Here is an 18,186-nt window from a genome sequence, read left to right as displayed (position 1 = left end):
CAGACACTGCATGAAATACCAAAGCTCATAGCTGGATTTTGTTCCCTGAACTCTTGGACATACAAAATTTTTTACACCCATTGTTTTGGCATTTCCTAAAAGTGTATTTGGTGATCTAAATGCTTAACACTTGAAATCTAACGTTTCTGGTTTGCTACAAGGATTTTGAAAAAGTAGAAATATCTAAAATACTTGTAACTATCCATGTGAAGATGTTTAAAAGGTAGTCTTAGTGATACCTAGCCTTAAGAAGTGTATCTTTATTAAATTTCTTGATCCTAAACACATAGCTAGCAACATGAGGGCATTACTTTTGAGATGCAAGACATACCTTCATAAAAACCTTCTGAAAGGAGTAAATGAAAATAACTTTTTATACTGTTAGCTGATTATCAGGAAAAGCCCTATAGGTCACTCAAGTTAAGATGAGCTAAGAATTGTCTCTTTGTGAATTTAATGAGCCATGGTACTCCATTTTTTTTTCCTGAGGTTGACCAACTTGTGAGGGAAAAGTAGGTAGCTTTCATGTTGCAGAAGGAGGGAACAACCCTCCCCCCACCCCCAGCAGATTAGAAACCCCCATGGGTCAAGTCCTCTTTTAATGACTGCTCAGTGCTACCATGGTGATTCTGTGCCAACTAAAGCAACATCCGTGGCAGCTGGAAAGCTTGATTCTGTTGCTGTGAAACAAAACTCTCAGCAATCAGAAAAGCAGGGATGGGCATAGCAGAGGATGTGCTGAGTAGGAGCTCTGTGTGAGGCAGCACCTCTGTTGTTATGGAAGGAGGCTCATTAGGCACCCATGAAAATGCTGCTAAATTGACACATGATTCACTCATTTAAAGAGCTATAACACAATTTCCAGCCTTGTCTTGACAGTGTGGATGATGTGACAAATGCTACTGCAAACAGGAAGTCCTTGAAAAAGTGTTCTTAGGTCATCTGAGTTCTGAGGATAGTTCAGGAATTACACTGCAAAGGTGCTTGCTTGCTGAACTAGTTACCAATTTTACAGCAGCATGATTTGCAATGTGATTCATGGCTGTTGTGTGCTCTTGGACTATTCTGAAATGGATCACATTAGTGTATTTTGTGCTACAGAACTCCTTGAGAAATGTAAAAGGATTCCCAGTATCCTTAAATTTTTTGTAATGTTCATGAGTAAGTAAAGATTGAGAAATGTGGTTTTATTGCTAACTCATTTCATTGTTATTTATGTATGAACTTTATAAGCATTTATGGTAAAATACGTGTGTTGATCTGTTAGAGGGACGGAGGACATTGCAGAGGGACTTGGAACGGTTGGATGGATGGGCAGAATCTAATGGGATGAAGTTCAATAAGTCCAAGTGCTGAGTCCTGCACTTTGGCCACAATAACCCCCTGCAATGATATAAGCTAGGAACGGTGTGGCTGGACAGTGCTCAGGTGGAAAGGGACCTGAGGGTGCTGGTTGACAGTCAGCTGAACATGAGCCAGCAGTGTGCCCAGGTGGCCAAGAAGGCCAAGGGCATCCTGGCCAGTATCAGGAACGGTGTGGCCAGCAGGAGCAGGGAGGTCATTCTTCCCCTGTACTCAGCACTGGTGAGGCCTCACCTGGAGTATTGCGTCCAGTTCTGGGCCCCTCACTTTAGGAGGGATGTTGAGATGCTTGAGCGTGTCCAAAGGAGAGCAACGAGGCTGGTGAGGGGCTTGGAACACAAGCCATATGAAGAACGACTGAGGGAGCTGGGGTTGTTCAGCCTGGAGAAAAGGAGACTCAGGGGTGACCTTATCACTTTCTTCAACTTCTTGAAGGGTGGCTGTGGTGAGCTGGGGGTCGGTCTCTTTCTCTGGGCAACAACAGACAGAACAAGAGGACACAGTCTCAAGCTGCGCCAAGGGAGATACAGGCTAGAATTAAGGAGGAAGTATTTTACAAATACTGAAATCATCTACCCAGGGAGGTGGTGGAGTCACCATCCCTCGAAGAGTTTAAAAAAAGACTGGATGTGGCACTTGGTGCCATGATCTAGTTGAGGTGTTAGAACATGGGTTGGACTCGATGATCTTAAAGGTCTCTTCCAACCTAGAATTTCTGTGATTCTGTGATCCTCCAGTGCTCCAAGGGGCAGGCTCCCTCCCTCCCTTCCTCCCATGCTGTTTTTCTTGGGAAATTAAATTTGAAGGTCATTGATTAGGAAAAAGATTATTCTCAGCTAGAAGCAAAGTACTGAATTACTAACAATGGTAATTTCCCCCCTTACATGTTTTGCTGGCATTGATTTTATTGTCCTTATTATTCTTCAAGCAAGAGATTTGAAAATATATGAACCAGGAGCATCAGGTTTTGTTTTGGTTCTTCTGGGATTATAATCTTCCTTGTTTTCCAGTTTTTGAAGACAAGAAAGTGTTTATAACCCAATGACCGGGACACTGAGCAACTATCAGCTGGCCATTGGTTTATTGTGTGCATATTATTTTTCTGCAGTTTTCCTGTTTCCTGTCTGAAAAACAGTCCGTGGATGTCAACTTCTGATAAGGGTGAAATAGTGTCATTTGGAATCAAATGTAACACTGTATTGAATATCATGTGATGCAAAGGTTGAACAGAGTGTTACAGTCTTTCTACAAACAGGAAAGGGATTTTCCCTGTTTAATTTTTACATAAAATCTATTACTAAATCATATTGAATGTGAATAAGTTTTAGGCAAAGGGATTTTTTACAAGTTTATCCAAATAGTTTTTAATACTTACTGTTCTCAGACAAAGATATTGCAAAAAACCTCCATGTGTGATAAAGTATTTACCAAAGTTTCTTGTCAATGTTTGCTGCAGCATTTGCAATTCATTACTTTCTCCTCTTTCCCAATTAATTGGTTCCCCATGCCCACAACAGTTGTGAAGAAACAGTGAAATTTACAATGTTTTTACTTTTTTTGTTGTTGTTGTTTATTTTCAGGTGTCTGTATAGGAAGTTCATCTCAACACATTGTCACTTTTGATGGGCTGAATTTTAAGCTGACTGGCAACTGCTCTTACACCTTATTTCAAGACTTGTACCATGATGTTGAAGTCCTGCTCCATGAGGAGCCCTGCAGAGCAGCACCCAGGATGAACTGCATGGACTCCATCGAAGTGAAGCATCATGGTGTAGGAGTGCAGCTCTTCAGTGACATGGCAGTAAGCAAACACCATGAATTCATCTGTGTATTGTCTGCTCATGCTGCAGAATTCAAGTTATGGGGACAAATTTCATCTCTTGATCCAGTTTCAGCCTATTTTTAACATCTCTTCTCCATTTCATGATACAATCAATGTTTGCTTAATGAGCCAGACAAGTTTCCCCTCTTGTTCTCCCTGTTGTGCTGGTGTGCCAATGTCAAGAACATGGGTTTTGGCAATGTGTCCCTGACACTTCTGCCAGAAAGGCAGGATTACAGACAGGACATACTGCATGCTGATTCCTCTCTTTTGGTCCCTCACACTATGTTTAGTCCATGGGAGAGTGCTCTGTCCCTCACAGAGCTGTGCCTGACTGGCCAGCTGAAGGTCTAGGGAGTTGCTTCTCACCTTGTGTGCAAATGGACCTCAGCATTGGAAGAAAGGCTAGCTTAGTATGCATTACATCTGTTTCATAGGCAGAGAATATTCAAACTCAGCCCATGTTTCAGCCTCTGGCTGCTCAGACATACAGGTGTTGGCCAACTTGCCAAAACGATCTCTTCTGACTCATGCAGCAAAACAGAGTGGACCAAAGCACCTACTGCAAGTTCTGCATGGTGCTGGACAGCCTTGACTTCCACTGAGGCATCATTTGAACCTTGTAATATGAGGTTGTTAGTCTGTAAACATGTGGCACTCAGAGAGTGTGCTTATATAGGAAAATGTTGGAAAAGTTCATGTAATTCACAGGATGAAGGTCAAGTATTTCTGTATATTTTTAGACTCAATAGAAACCTCCAGCTGGCAAAATTGTTTTTAATGTCCAGATTCAGCTGGATCTTCAGGTATTTGTCAAGTCAAAATGTGCTTCAACTGTAAAATTGGGTTGATTTGTAACTGCTTGCTAGACCTGATGTGATGACCTCACCTTTTTTTTTTTAAACAGGTGACTGTTAATGGTGAAAGGGTTTTTATCCCCTATTCCAGCAGCTTGTTTGAAATCACTGCCTATGGAGAAATAATGCATGAAATCAAGTTCTCTCTTCTTGGACATAATCTCACATTTACTCCAAGAAACAATGAATTTATTCTTAGACTTAATTCAAAGAGCTTTTCTTCAGGAACAAAAGGGCTTTGTGGTAAGTTTGAAAGTTAGTAAGCTAGTACTTTTAACAGCTTCCTATTTAGTCTTGAACTTCTATTTATTTATTGCAATTTGTGAATCTCCAAATCTGTAAACTCTCTGGGTGAACTGGTCCTACACTTTTGGGGGAATACTGGATGTCTGTGTAGGTTTTTCTACTCTCATCCCCAATGTAACAGCTCACTGATGCCCAGTAATACTTTAGAAAGAACAGCAGAGACAGCTTTCTGTTTTTTCTTGCTTCAAGTTATCTTTTCAAGGAGATTTGTGCTTTTTTTTGGATATGGGTTTAGTTGTAGATACTTATGAATTCATGTCATGGTTTGACCAGGAAGGAGTGGGAATTCTGGGAAGCTGTGGTCAAACCAATGAAGGTTTTGGGTTTGAGACTGGCGTCCGGTGTGGCCAGTGGGGTTTGGACACACCTCCGAGAATACACAGGGGTTAAAAGCAAGGCACTGCCCTTGGAACGCTCTCTTGGGACATCGTCGGCGAAGAAGTCAGATCTCTCTCTCCCCCGCCCAGCCCGCTGCTGCTGGGCGGGGGAGGGGCCGGCCATGCGGTAGGCCTGGGACCTGGACAGAGATGGGGTTGAGGGGGCTTCGGGGGGCTTCGAGGATGGAAGGGTGGAAGATCCCAGAGAGTCAGCCCTCGGGCAGCCAGCCCCCCCCCCCTCCCCTCCGGGAGGGAGAGCGGCCGGCCGCAGCAGCAGCACGTGTGGGAGTATCATCTCGTCCCAGGACAGACAGAGACTGAAAACTTTTAACCCTTTCTTGCATGATTGGGGCCTTGCAAAAATGCTAATCCTCCTCGAAGCTGAATAAGAAGGGAGATAAGAGATGAGATGTGGAGATGATTGGATGGGGAGAGATGATTTGGAGTGGCCTTTTGGCTGGACTTTTCTCGTGGCTATGGACTCAGTTGTTCCTGTGACACAGACTGCATTTAGGGGGAGGCAGTGCCTCAAAACCAGGAAGGTTCTTCGTGAGGACCCCCCGGCCCCAGGGGGTTGGAAAAATATGGGGGGGACAGATGTCCCAAAGGCAGAGACTGTGCCTTTTTGGAGTGAGACAAGGCATCCTTGAAAGACAACCCTAAAAGCAGCTCTGGTCCATGCACGGTGGTGAGAGCACTGGGCATGGAAGGACAATGTTACAAGCGGCAGGACTTTTTTTTTCCGGGTGGTGCCGAAGTAACAGAGAAGCACACGAGGTTTCAGTGTGTTTCCAGGAGAAGCCTATGGAACGAGAAGGACTCCTTTCCTCTTCATGAACTGATGTTTGAGTATACTAAAGTGTCGTACCGGGTGTTTTGGGAGAATGTATTGGATTGGGAAAGTCAGGTGGTGGGGAGGAGGAAAATGGTTTTTTTTTGTAAGGTTTTCAATTCTTTTCTTCTTTTTTCCTTATGGTCTTTCCCTATTTTCCTGTAGTTTAAGTAATAAAGTGTCCTTTATGTTTAAGTTAGAGCCTGTTTTGCTTATTCCTGGTCACATCTCACAGTAGACACCAGGGTGAGGCATTTTCATGGGGGGGCACTGGCTCTGTGCCAGGCTCAAACCATGACAATTCAGTTCTGTGAGAAATCTGACCAGTGCTTGCAGTGAAGGTGAAAAATCTGAGAGAGCAACTGCTATCTGGGTGAGTTAATTCTGCAGTATCCTTAGTGATGTAATCTATACAGAGATCGTACCTCTGTGGCTTGACCTGTACCTCCTTTAGTGAGGAAATGAGAAACAAGACCCAGGGTGTTTAGGCCTCTGTTGACAACAGCTATAAGGAATATCACTATTTCCTTGAGCCACTCCAACCAGCGTCATCCACCCCGTTCCTGTTTTTTTCTAGATTTATTATATTGCTATATTATATTATATTATATTATATTATATTATATTATATTATATTATATTATATTATATTATTATTATATTATATTATATTATAATATTATATACTATATTATAGTGCAGATTATTCAGAGATTTTTCTTTTCCTGTTACTCACCCTGCCAGGGCTGTGTGACCAGAACCACGTCAATGACTTCACGCTGCGCAATGGCTCTGCCACTGCTGACAGCAGCGTGTTTATCCAGGACTGGACGGTGGCAGAGCTGGGCAAGGTCTGTGACAGCCGGAGGGAGGACAGGTGCTCCAAGCGCACCCCCGACTACTGCCGCCTGCTGGTCTCGGACCGCTTTGCGGAATGCCACAGGATCATCACCCCCAACATCTTCTATGAGGCCTGCATGGAAAGCAGCTGCTATGAGGAGGAGGCCTGTGAGATGATCACTTCCTACGCTCACATCTGCAGGGAGTATGGCGTCTGTGTAGACTGGAGAGCACCTGACCTTTGCCGTAAGAGTTTACTCTGTGCTAAAACTGATACAGAAATTGCCCTGCTTTGGGGCATTTCATCAGTGTAATATTAAGTTTTTGAATGTTCCAAGTCAAGTTTACTGTACAAGTCGTATTGCAGATCTTGTAACTGGTTGATCACCTACTAAGCTGAATGTTATGAAAGAAGTGTTTCTTGGTACACTGATAAAATTCCAGACTAGGGAGAAATATACTGTGAACAGATAACCACAGCTATGTGACAGTACCTAGCACTGCAGCCACCAAGCCTTTGTGGCACCAGGTTTGGGCTGAGAGTCTGCTAGGCTGTTTTATCAGCAGATATCATTGCTTTTGATGCGGACTTTGGATGGTCTGAGGTGGACAGAGAATTTCATAATTTGGACTAGTGGAATTGCTTCCCAGCCTGTCACTGTCACACCTGGCACAAAATAAGACTTTTCTTTGTAATAGTTTTCCCAAATCCTTCCATTTCCATCAAAGCTGAAACTTTTGAGAATGTGGTGGAAAAGCCAATGTGATTTTAAGTTTCTGCTGCAGGGAAAACTGGGGAAATAGCCTATCTTTGTGGTGTCATTTCTTGCCAGAACATGCCTGCTAGGCTGACTGAAGCAGCTGTAATTTGCTTTGAAAATCTGGTTCTTCTGCCTGGATTTTGCTTGTGTTTTGGAGATGAAATGTTTGTGCTGTGTAGCAGGATGTGAGTATTGCACATTACCAGAACCCAACCAAGACACCCATGCTAGAGCCAAACTCAGACTTTGTATACCTTCTCTTCTAAATTCTCATGGACAAGTAGTTCTGCTTTCTTTTCCTGTTTTTTTTTCTTTTTTTTTTTTTGTTCCTGTTTGGAGGCGTACCTAAAGATCTGCCAAAAATGCAAGGTATCATTAAGTACAAGTAAATAACTCTTGAGATGGCTTATTCTCCACCTCGTCCTGTTAACCTTTCTGCAGTGATGGTTGCAGACCTTCAGATAGTCCCTCAGCATCTGTTTAGTCAAGTGCCTTAGATGTGGATGTGTGTAGGAATTTTCTTTCCCAGCTACCTCTTTACAGAGTGTCTTGATGTGCCAGTTGGTTTCTCACCTCCTGCCTCTCTAGTTGAGTTGTTTATTGTTGCTTTGCCTTCTTTCCCTGGATACTTTTCATTTCAGAACTGAAGAACCAGTTTCCTAAAGGTACGATAAAAAAAAAAAGTGTAAAACAAATGCTTTTTGCTTTTTTTCATGTTTTAAACTCAGACTGGAGGAATGATGGGATAGGAAGTCATGCTTTAACATGGAAAGGGTTAATGCTAAAGACTTTTTTTCTGCTGCTAGAAGAGTACTTGTAGACAGTTTAGCTGATGAATGTTTTCTTGTTTGTTTGTTTGGGAGCTCGGGTTTTGTCTCAATGTTTTTTGTCAGGGGACTGAAACAAAGTTTTAAAAACCTCACAGCAGTCACAGGCTAGGAAATAGGAAACACTTTTTTTAATTGAAGCTATAGAGAAAAATAGACTTAAGGGAACACACAGTATGGAAGCTGTGTCCATAGGTTTTTTGAATAGCTGTAGCCCTAATTTTGTGTTTGCTTTCAGAGACAATATCCTCAGGTTTGTGAATACATCAGTAAGAACTTTGTTAGCTTACAGGGCTATACAACTATACTTGATTCAATTAATTCTGTTAATAAGACAATTCAGTTAAAAAGATGCAGAAATCCAGTAGGTTCAGTTTTGAAGTACCAAAATGTTCTGTTTGTTAGCTTTCTTTACTTGTGTGGGAACACTGCAGCCTATCAATTAAAAAAAAAAAAAAGAAAAAAAGAAAACTCTTCAATGCTTTACTCTCTTTACTCTGTCCTGGCTATCTCTTAACCATGCACTGTTACCATACAGATAAGGTTCTAAATTTTTGTCTGTGGCCCAATATTAGAAACAAATTTTGACAAGTGAACACTCACCGAAACCAACATATTGGTGAGTCATATGTTGCTGCTGATTCATGTGGCCTGAAAATATCGTTTGCTGATTTGTGCTGCAAGGGATCAGATCCATTATTTGGATAATGGCTTTCTAAAATTGAAAGAATGCTGAAGAAGGCTAGATAGGAAAGACTGATTTTCATTTCTTTAGATCTCATAAATAAAGGTGGTGTTTTCTTCTGTCTTGCTCAGCAATGAAATGTGCTCCACATCTGATGTACAACCACTGCCACATTTCCTGTGTGAAGAGCTGTGAGAATAATACCAACATCAGTGTCTGCAAGGATTATCCCATGGAAGGCTGCTTCTGCCCAGAGGGAAAGGTGATTTTTGGTGACAGCTGTGTTAGTGAAGAAGTCTGCACTCAGTGTGTCAGTGAGGATGGCACACACCACCAGGTAACTGCGAGCACAGCAAACTTTGGCAGTGGTTGGAGTTCACAGCTTTGAAAGTAAATCTGTTTTCCCTTTGGATACTTTATTTTCTAGCTCAGTTCCTCCTAATCTGCTGGCTGTCAGCCCTATTTAGTTCCCCTAGTGTGAAATTGGCTGGGACTGGATATAAAGATCACAGATGGGACTGTACAGACTTGGAAAGGCGTGACAATTCCATGTGGATGGGTGTCTAGAGGAAAGAGAGGAAGAGTGATGGCATAAGTGAATATTTACCAAGATAAACATCTCCATTCAGCAGACTGTTATGAGTAATGACAATTTAATCATAAAACCTTTACTTAAAATGTCTAGTATTGTCTTTGAAAAGCTCACTGAAATCGTTATGAGGGGCAGTGGAGAGACAGGTGTCAAACTCTTCTCTGTGTGACCAGGAACAGGATCCAGGGAATGGTTGGAGCTGTGTCAGAGGAGATTTAAGCTGGATATCAGAAAAGGTTCTTTCCCCAGAGGTGTATCAGGCTCAGAACAGGCTCCCCAGGGAATAGTCACAGCCTCAAGGCTGCCAGAGCTCCAGGAGCGTTTGGACAATGCTCTCAGGCACGGGGTGAGATTGTTGGTGTGTCTCTACAGGGCCAGGAGCTGGACTTGATTATCCTTGGTGTAAGTCATTGGAGACTGATGGTGGCGATTAGTAGGCTGTATAATGTAATGTTAGTTCATAGGTGCTTGCATGAGGAGAGGAGGGTTAAGGGGAGGAGTATTGCAGTTGAGATGATAATTTTTAGCATTGTAGGAGGTTGAAGTTGTGTAAGTGGTTGGAGCCTTGTGGGTCCTTTCCAATTTGTGTATGAAATATTTCCAGTGGTTAGTGGGGAATGGTGAGACCAAGTCAACTTTTTGTCAAGTGGTAGTTTGTCTATCTATATCTGTATCTATATCTATATCTGTATCTGTATCTGTATCTATATCTATATTTTATTTTTTGAGGAGAATTATTCCTTTGATGAAATTAATAATTTTGGTTTTACTGAAAATCCACTTAGCTTAGTTAAGGCAGCCCTCTCTGTGGCAGTATGAGATTGGGAAAAGGTGTGGATGCTTTTCCAAAGCTGCAGTGAAAGACGCTGCTGATTCCAGCATCACAGAGGTGGTGTGTTCCCTGTTCCAAGTAGGAGGGGTGGTTCCTCTTCTCTCCCAGCTACTCAGCTCTTAGAGTTTGCACATGCATCAGCCAGTCCTCTTCAATCCACCTTTTTGTTATGGGATTTGAAGGAGAAGGGACTTTAATTGCAGTGTTTTAAGGGCTTTTGAACCTTAATGAGATTTTTGGGGAGGATCAGCTCATGTGCCCGTTTTGCCTCTCCATCATTGCAGGCTTAGCTTTATGAGCAATATAATAGGCACTTGGGTCAGAATTTCCTTAAACTCCTTCTTTTCTTCTGGTGTTCATTCCTCTGTTCTTTTCTACCCTAGACTGTGTTTGGGCTTATGGGATTTTAGTCCCAACACTTAAACAGGGTGGCTTAAAACGTGTAACTATCTCTGAGTATAGATGCAGTACGCTTAGATTTGTCCTTTTTTTTTTCTTCCTATCTCTAATGGCCTCAGCAGAGTGTTAGTTTTAAACCAAGCTCCAGAGTTTTCCAGATGACAGCATTTTTTTTTTGTGGCATCCTGACCTCCTCTACATGTTCTCACCCAGAACCTGGATTGGTTGTGCAAATTAAAATGTCTGATAATGCATCTTTCCACTCTTACCTCCCTATTCACATGGGTGTTAAATGTGTGGGTAACTTTGACTGAAGCTTTAATATCAATGATTTCCAATCTCGTGGGAAGGAGCAGTGACTGAAAAATTATTATCTTTACTGGTGGTTTCTGAAGGTGCTCATTAACCCCAGGTAGTCACCACAGTGATGATTTTGGTGTTAGAGGTGTAATAGTGCTTTTCCAGTCTTCAGTCCACTGCAGAATCAAGTGACACTCCAAATAGTCTTAATATAAAAATATGCACAATTAATTTTTCTGTGTTGAAGAATTAGGGAAATTAAATACAGAGAAATAAATAGAGCATATTTTTATGTGCATAGGAAATTCTTCTCTGTTTTACTAATTAGGAAAAGCAGACACTTCTCTGTATTTTCCAAAATAATGCTGTTTCCCTTTTTACCACTGAACATGCAATCATGATATGTAGTAGGACCAGTCCACTGTTACTCACAATAGCCTGCAATTGCATTTATACCTGAGCATTTTTGATGCTTAAAACAATGGTAATTCCTCATCCCATCCTTGCATTCTTTACATCTTTTGCTAAATTGGCACATGACAGTCATTGCAGAATTATGTGTCCCCGTAGTTTTTTACTGTTGAGAGCAACCAACCCTTCATAGATTAATCTTCATGAATCTTCTGATTTTTCAGGTTAATGTTACTCATCCTCACCCACTCCCATCCTCCCATCCCATCATACCAGAGCATGGGATTTCTATGTAACACTCTGTTGGGTTTTTTTCCTTCAGCACATGGAAACATGGATTCCCGAGAATGAGCCCTGCAAGATCTGCACATGTCTCGATAACAAGAGGATAAACTGTACGGTCCGACCCTGCCCAACTGTTCAATGTAAATTCAATATTATTCAATATTATTAATTAATATTATTCAAATTTAGCTCTGTGACTGGACTTGAATTGATGCTCTGGTTCCTGGCTTCCTAGTTTTTGTTCAAACTTGTTTTATGGATGTTTTCTCCAGCTGTGCAGTGTGGTCCATGTGAAGTCGCTCGCCTGCGCAGGGGCCCTGGCCAGTGCTGCCCCGAGTATGAGTGTGGTAGGTTCTTGTACACTTTTGGAATCTTCTTGGTCTGTACTTTTTCCAGATATTTCTAAAGTATACAGTCCCTTTAAAAAAAAATATTTTATTCAGTGCTGCATTTTTGATTCAACTGAATTGTTGTAAAATCATCCATGTGGGAAACCAAACAGCTCCTAAGGATATGAGTCTCCATTCACTTCCAACTTTGTATCTCTTTCTGTAGTAGATGAGGAAGCGAATGGAGCAATTTTTTTTTTGTGTAAATGACATTAGAATGGTTTTTTTCTCAAGCATTAATTTTTGCATCATCTATATTTGCCAATTATATATAACATTAGAGCCTTAATCCGCATAACCAGAGCTTGAACACTTCTCTGAGCTACTTTGAAAACAAACTCTGACCTGTTGAACTTTAATATACTTCATATTTTAAGACAGCAATTGAGTGTGAGGTTAATGGGGATGTGCATGTGTATGTGTGAGTGTGTTTTCTCAAGGACTAAGTAGACATGGTTTTAACCACTCTCTGAATTTCTGCTCTTAGTTTGTGACCTGGTATCCTGTGATTTGCCTCCTGCCCCTGTCTGTGAGTTTGGCCTGCAGCTTGCCCTAACTAACCCTGGAGAATGCAGACCAAATTACACGTGTGGTAAGATACTTTTTCCTAGCAGGGAGTGACTTTGGAACACTGCATTTGAGCAACACTGACAACTTCCTTTAGGCATTATTTTTTCCCAACCTGAAAGGTTTAATTTTGGTGCCGATGGATGTGTAACAATTTCCCAGACTTGGCAGAAGTATATTGCTGGTACTTGGAGTACACTTTCAAATTAAGGACAAGAGAAACACTTTCCTATTGGGCATGTGTTCTCTGACCCTGGTGCTTATTTTATAAATCTTCTTGTTTGTGTATGGGACAAGAATTTTTTTGGCAGGGCAGAAACTTTTCTGAGTTCCCAAACCAGAGCGTTTTATATCTGCGTTACTCCTCAGGCTTTAAACATGTTTATAACAGTTTGAGGTTGTGATTAAGGCCTTGCTGACAGTGAACTGTTCTGTTCACTGGCAGCACTCTAAAAATCTATGAGCCTGACATGGTCCCCACCTTTTCCTGCCAGCCTGCAATGAGGAAATGTGCAGCTCCACTTCAAGCCTTTCCTGCCCATCGCACCGGATGCTGACCGTTGTCAAGACCGAGTGCTGTGACAAATATGAGTGTACCTGCAGCTGTAGGAACTCCACAGTGAGCTGCCCTCTGGGGTATCTCTCCCAGTCTCTCACCAATGACTGCGACTGTGTATCAACCACCTGCATTCCAGACCGGGTAAGGGAAGTGAAATGTCTTTTCGACATGGAGCGGCAGTACCAGAGCAAGCAGGCAGCCAGCTAGATATGAATAAACCCCCAATGAGACTGCTGGAAAGTGATGTCAGGGCATTTTTAATTTACAAGAGCCTGAAAGAAACACACTATTACTTCATACTGTTGCTTTTATTACAATAATTTATTTTGACATAACCAGTCAATTTTTGTAACTTTGAGATAATATTAAAAACCATTTGAAACTTAAAGGTTACTCAAACATCAGGAATTTCTGAGGTGATTTTTGTTTTCAGGTAACACATATACATACTTTGGGACCACTACCATTACTATATATTCTTCCAATCCCATACTAAATTTGTTGACATATTTGGTACACCTTAGACCTAAACTTCCTTGTGCTCATTGATTACCTTTGTCTCCATCTGAGAAGGTGTTGTGTTTTTTAAGAACTATATCACCACTTTTAAGTTTTTTGCCAAAATATTATTCTGCAAAAGCTTCGCTGGGGTATATTTTTCTTATTTTGCCAACCTTTTATTAAGTTGTTATATTATGTTAACCTTTAAGATAAAATTGCTTAGGGAAGATGTTGCAGGGCAATGTAATTTTTTCATTAAACCTGAACATAGGGTTACCTTATCTTGCAGAACAGGACATCTACCTTTTATTGTCCATTTATAAGTAGTTCATGACCTTGCATAATTAATTTTATGTCTCTGAGACTTACTTGCTGTAACTATAAAAATAAATGTTCTCTCTTTAATACCAAGCTGTAAGTTTATGAATAGGAAGTTCAATATAAGGGATGGCTCTGCTTTTTAGGGGTAGCTGAGGTGGCCAGATGATACAAGAGTATGAAAGCTTTTAGCTCCAAGTAGGATCTCTTCAGATCAGATGGTTTAGCTGGAAGAAGTTTTGTCTTCAAGGCTCCTTCTAGAGGACTTACTGTTTATTATCCCTAAATATTGTCACATTATACTTACAGGGAAACTGAGACCCTGGGCAACTCCATTGACTGAAGATAAAACTCTCCAATTTATTTTCTGTAAAACAGTAGCTTTATTTGTACTTATTTTTCCTTTCCTCGACAGGCTGACCACAATTTTAAGACCTGTAGCATTTCTAAGGGATTAAAAATACTCCATAGAATTTATGATTGGTTTCACACCTTAAAATGCAGCCTTTTGTAACCAGCACTGTGCCCTGACAGCAGCGGTGTGCTCTTTTATGTATGAATTATTGCATTTAATAGGTGTGTGTGCACAACAATATAGTCTATCCTGTTGGGACAACCTGGGAAGATGGATGCAGGGAATGCTCTTGCAGCAGTCTGAGGGATGATGTTACAGGACTTCAGATGACAGAGTGTCATGACAAAGAATGTGACACGTCCTGCTCTCGGGTAAGTAACACATAAACCAATGCATTACCCAGCAGAGCCCTGGTGGGGACCTGCAATGATCCCTTTTAAGCCTCCTTGTTTAGAGAGTAACCAGAGAAAATTAAAAAATAGGTGTTGTAGCAATGGATTATCTTGAGAGCAGAACCTAAGAGCATGAGTCTGGGCATTACTGACTTCATTTCAGGGTAATTGTTTTAGGATTGCATCCTGCTGCCAAGAAAATCAGTGACAAATTTATTTTACGTTTTGATAGAAGAAAAACTGTATCCTGAAGTGCCTGTCGCTTACACCACTTGCACAAGAAGTGTTCATGATGTCTGAAGTTCAATTGCAGATGTCTATTCTAGCTCAAGTCCGCTTTCTGAAGTTCACATTTCAGCTCTGTCTGTTACTAAGCTCTGCCTATTGTAGCAGTAGTGACACCTTATGCTGGGATCTTTATTGTGCTTAGACATCTGCTAAATCCTATAAAACCCTTTGGTTTCCTTTTGGAAGCCTGCAAAGGAAGTGTGAGCCACTTTGTTATATTGACTTAGATGGTCAAACAGGAATAGAGAGATAATTGGTACAAAGAGTTGGTAGGGAAATGTGATTTAAGCCAGATATTAGGAAAAGGTTCTTCTCCCAGAGGCTGGTCGGGCACTGGCACCGTCCCCAGGGAATGGTCATGGCCCAAAGCCTGGAAGAGCTCAAGAAGTGTTGGGACGTGGTGGGATTGTTGGAGTGTCCTGTGCAGGGCCAGGAGCAGGACTCGGTGATCCTTTTGGATCTTAAATACTGCGTCATTCTCTAGGACCAACCAAAAACCTCTAATCCATTAGGAAAAAACCCGCAAAGCAAGTGCAGAGTTTGATGAGTAAGTTTGAGGATGCCAAATGCAGGAAAAACCATGAGAATAGATGTGGCAGATTTTACCTGTTGCAATACAATCCCTTCAGTTTCCTTGTGTAGAAAAGACTTTTCTATACTATGGCAATTTTAATGAAATATTAGGTCTAAAGTATCTGGCTGTGTTTCAGCTCACAGCAATAATTTATCAATAACTTGTTATTCCAATAAAATGTCATTAATGCAGAGCTACAGTTCCTTGACATTGCAGCATCAAAAAAATCTGGTTGAAAACACATAAAAAGACTAAGTGGAAACAATGTTTCCAGTTCTTTATGGGAATTTGTCGTTTCTTCAACTCCTTTAATGGTTATCAAGGCTGTACAACCAAAATTGTTACTGATAGACTACCTGGATACCTCAGATTTTTTTTCCTTCGCTTAATCCTGATTCAGTGGATATACATATCAAATCAAGGATGTCAGCGGTGCTGTCATCCAGTTTGAATTGACCTTAAAATTATTTTTCAGTTCAGATTAGATGGCATTAAAAGTTTTATTGATATCAAATACTTACTTCGATCATGAATCATTACTAGGATGATATTTAGACTCTCTGCTGCTCCTGGTTGTTAATTTCATCGCCAGGTGTTAAAATGAAATTGTGCTGTATCATTTTTGACAGTGTCATCTGATTTCTGTGAAAACAGCTTGGAGTTTTTTTAATCTCGTTACACACAAAGAAAAGAAAAGAAAAGAAAAGAAAAGAAAAGAAAAGAAAAGAAAAGAAAAGAAAAGAAAAGAAAAGAAAAGAAAAGAAAAGAAAAGAAAAGAAAAGAAAAGAAAAGAAAAGAAAAGAAAAGACCCAACTCCATAACATGTACTAGCTCTACTTCTCTTGAGTTTGCCATGCAGAAAGTGGCATCTGATACTTCAGATGCTTCAGACATGTATTTAACAGATAAAAGTAATGTAAAACCAAATGCTCAACAGCACAACTTTTCTCACAAAGCTGGGTCAAGGTCTGGCATCACATTTTATGATGTTATATGAAATAAACTTCCATATCAAAGACCATTGATTATCAAGGTTTGCTAATGTACTTCATATTGCAAATCAGGGACTGTTCATGAAGGAAGGGAGCAGTTGGGAATCCCTCAGTAATTCAGTTTGACCAAAATAAAATTATGCTTACATTTTACAGGCATTTTTTCAATGAACAATATTATGTGACAGAACATCTCTCCTTGAACTCTGTGCTGAGATCAGAGTTAGGTTTTGCCCCTTGGACACTGTCTGGCTATTACATATAGAATATTTTATTTCTAATTAGAGTAAAGATTGTTGCTTTCTCGCACTTAGATATTTTACTGTTTCAGTATTTGGCTGCTTGCTTTTGGAGATTAATATGTATTAAAAGTGAGAACTGGGATTCCTGTTGTTTCTGTGGGTCAGGGTTTTTTTGACCTATTTTGTTGGATTTATAAGATTTTTCTTTAGTAACAGAGGGCCTAGTGTTAAATTTTCATGTTGCTTATTTAGTTTTCCATAAGTCAGTGTTAGACTTTGATGAGATATATAATCTCTAGTGTTGCATAGTAGTTTCGTTTTGTTATCTTTGTAGAATTTTTTTCAAATGCCTTTTGCAAGTAAACTGTTGCCTGTAACTGTGTTGGACTTGACAGTACTGGGTTAATGGTTCAACTTGGTCTTAAAGGGTTTTTTTAATGTAAATGATTTTATAAAGAAAAGATAAAATGATCAGTCAAAACCAGTCCCTGGACTACATGTCTAAGAAACCTGCATTCTCCCTCTGCTTAAACACAGATGGCTGAGTGTGCTCAGACTGAATCATACCCTTGAATTTTCTGGAATGGGAAGGGCAGTTGCGAGTGCTGGTTAACATGCAAGATGCCACAAGAGCAATTTTTACGTTTAATTTGCCTTTGTAAAATGCTTCTATATGAAAAAGGGTTTTTTTAAAAAAATATTTAAACCCCCTCATAATTCTATCTGTCCTTTTTCAAACTCTCCTTTTCATAAAAGGTTGCTAACATTAAACATCAATCCTAAAAGAAAATGCTGGGATTGATGTTCTTGTTTGCCTCCTCTTCCTGGATAAGGAAGTTCTTTTATTTTCTTTCCTCCTCCAGGGCTACAAGTACATTGTGCCAGAAGGGGAGTGCTGTGGGAGATGTCAGAAAACTGCCTGTGAGGAGCTGCACTTTTGGCCTCAGGGTGATGAAGATCCTCCTTTGCATGAGGTGAGATGCTAGTGGGATGGACACTTTGCCTCCTCAGAAAAGCCCCCTGGAATTATTTTGTGTTAAATGGAAGGACATGAAGATGATATCAGCTTTTTCTTCTACACATCAAGCAGCACTGAGAGAAAATGTTTTGGGTATTCTTGTGACCTACCCAGTCAATTGCCATGTGCGAATCCTCCCCACCCTTGTCTGGGCCAGATATTTTGTGTGCAATCACTAATTTCAGCCATGGTAGCTTGAAAGAATGTTCATTGGGTATAATGCTTCCCCAGCTGTCAGCTATTTGTTTAAATTATGCCAGTTAATTAGTATTGCAATCTGCTGCTGTCTTAAAAAAAGAATCTTGTTAAAGTGCTGTTTTGCAACCTGTCTTTTTCCGTGTTTTAACATGAGGATTTCTTAATGTGGATCACTACACTTCTTTGCTTCATCAAACAAGCCTTTAGAAGGCCTACTTTTGTGTCCCAGTCTCTCACTGACTTTTTTTTTTGTCCTAACACATTAATAATTATACTCTGCAGTCTTTTCCTTGCTACGTCCTCTT

The 18,186-nt window shown here is 40.6% G+C and overlaps 1 protein-coding gene across 2 annotated transcripts in view; it reads left to right on the top strand.

The window, feature by feature from the left end:
- VWF (von Willebrand factor) overlaps positions 1–18,186 on the top strand; it is a 127,563-nt gene that overhangs the window by 87,413 nt on the left and 21,964 nt on the right. For both annotated transcript variants that reach the window (XM_074539258.1, XM_014270907.3), the window contains exons 35-44: positions 2,943–3,163; positions 4,092–4,284; positions 6,301–6,642; positions 8,801–9,006; positions 11,526–11,628; positions 11,761–11,835; positions 12,365–12,469; positions 12,939–13,144; positions 14,399–14,548; positions 17,529–17,639. In XM_074539258.1, the coding sequence (XP_074395359.1) occupies positions 2,943–3,163; positions 4,092–4,284; positions 6,301–6,642; positions 8,801–9,006; positions 11,526–11,628; positions 11,761–11,835; positions 12,365–12,469; positions 12,939–13,144; positions 14,399–14,548; positions 17,529–17,639 (1,712 nt within the window). The remainder of the gene's footprint in view (positions 1–2,942; positions 3,164–4,091; positions 4,285–6,300; positions 6,643–8,800; positions 9,007–11,525; positions 11,629–11,760; positions 11,836–12,364; positions 12,470–12,938; positions 13,145–14,398; positions 14,549–17,528; positions 17,640–18,186) is intronic.

The sequence above is a fragment of the Zonotrichia albicollis genome, chromosome 4 (assembly GCF_047830755.1).
Source record: "Zonotrichia albicollis isolate bZonAlb1 chromosome 4, bZonAlb1.hap1, whole genome shotgun sequence".
In the NCBI taxonomy this organism is placed as follows: domain Eukaryota; kingdom Metazoa; phylum Chordata; class Aves; order Passeriformes; family Passerellidae; genus Zonotrichia; species Zonotrichia albicollis.
The sequence above is the reverse complement of the archived record's forward strand: the minus strand, read 5'-3'. Positions and strand labels throughout refer to the sequence as shown.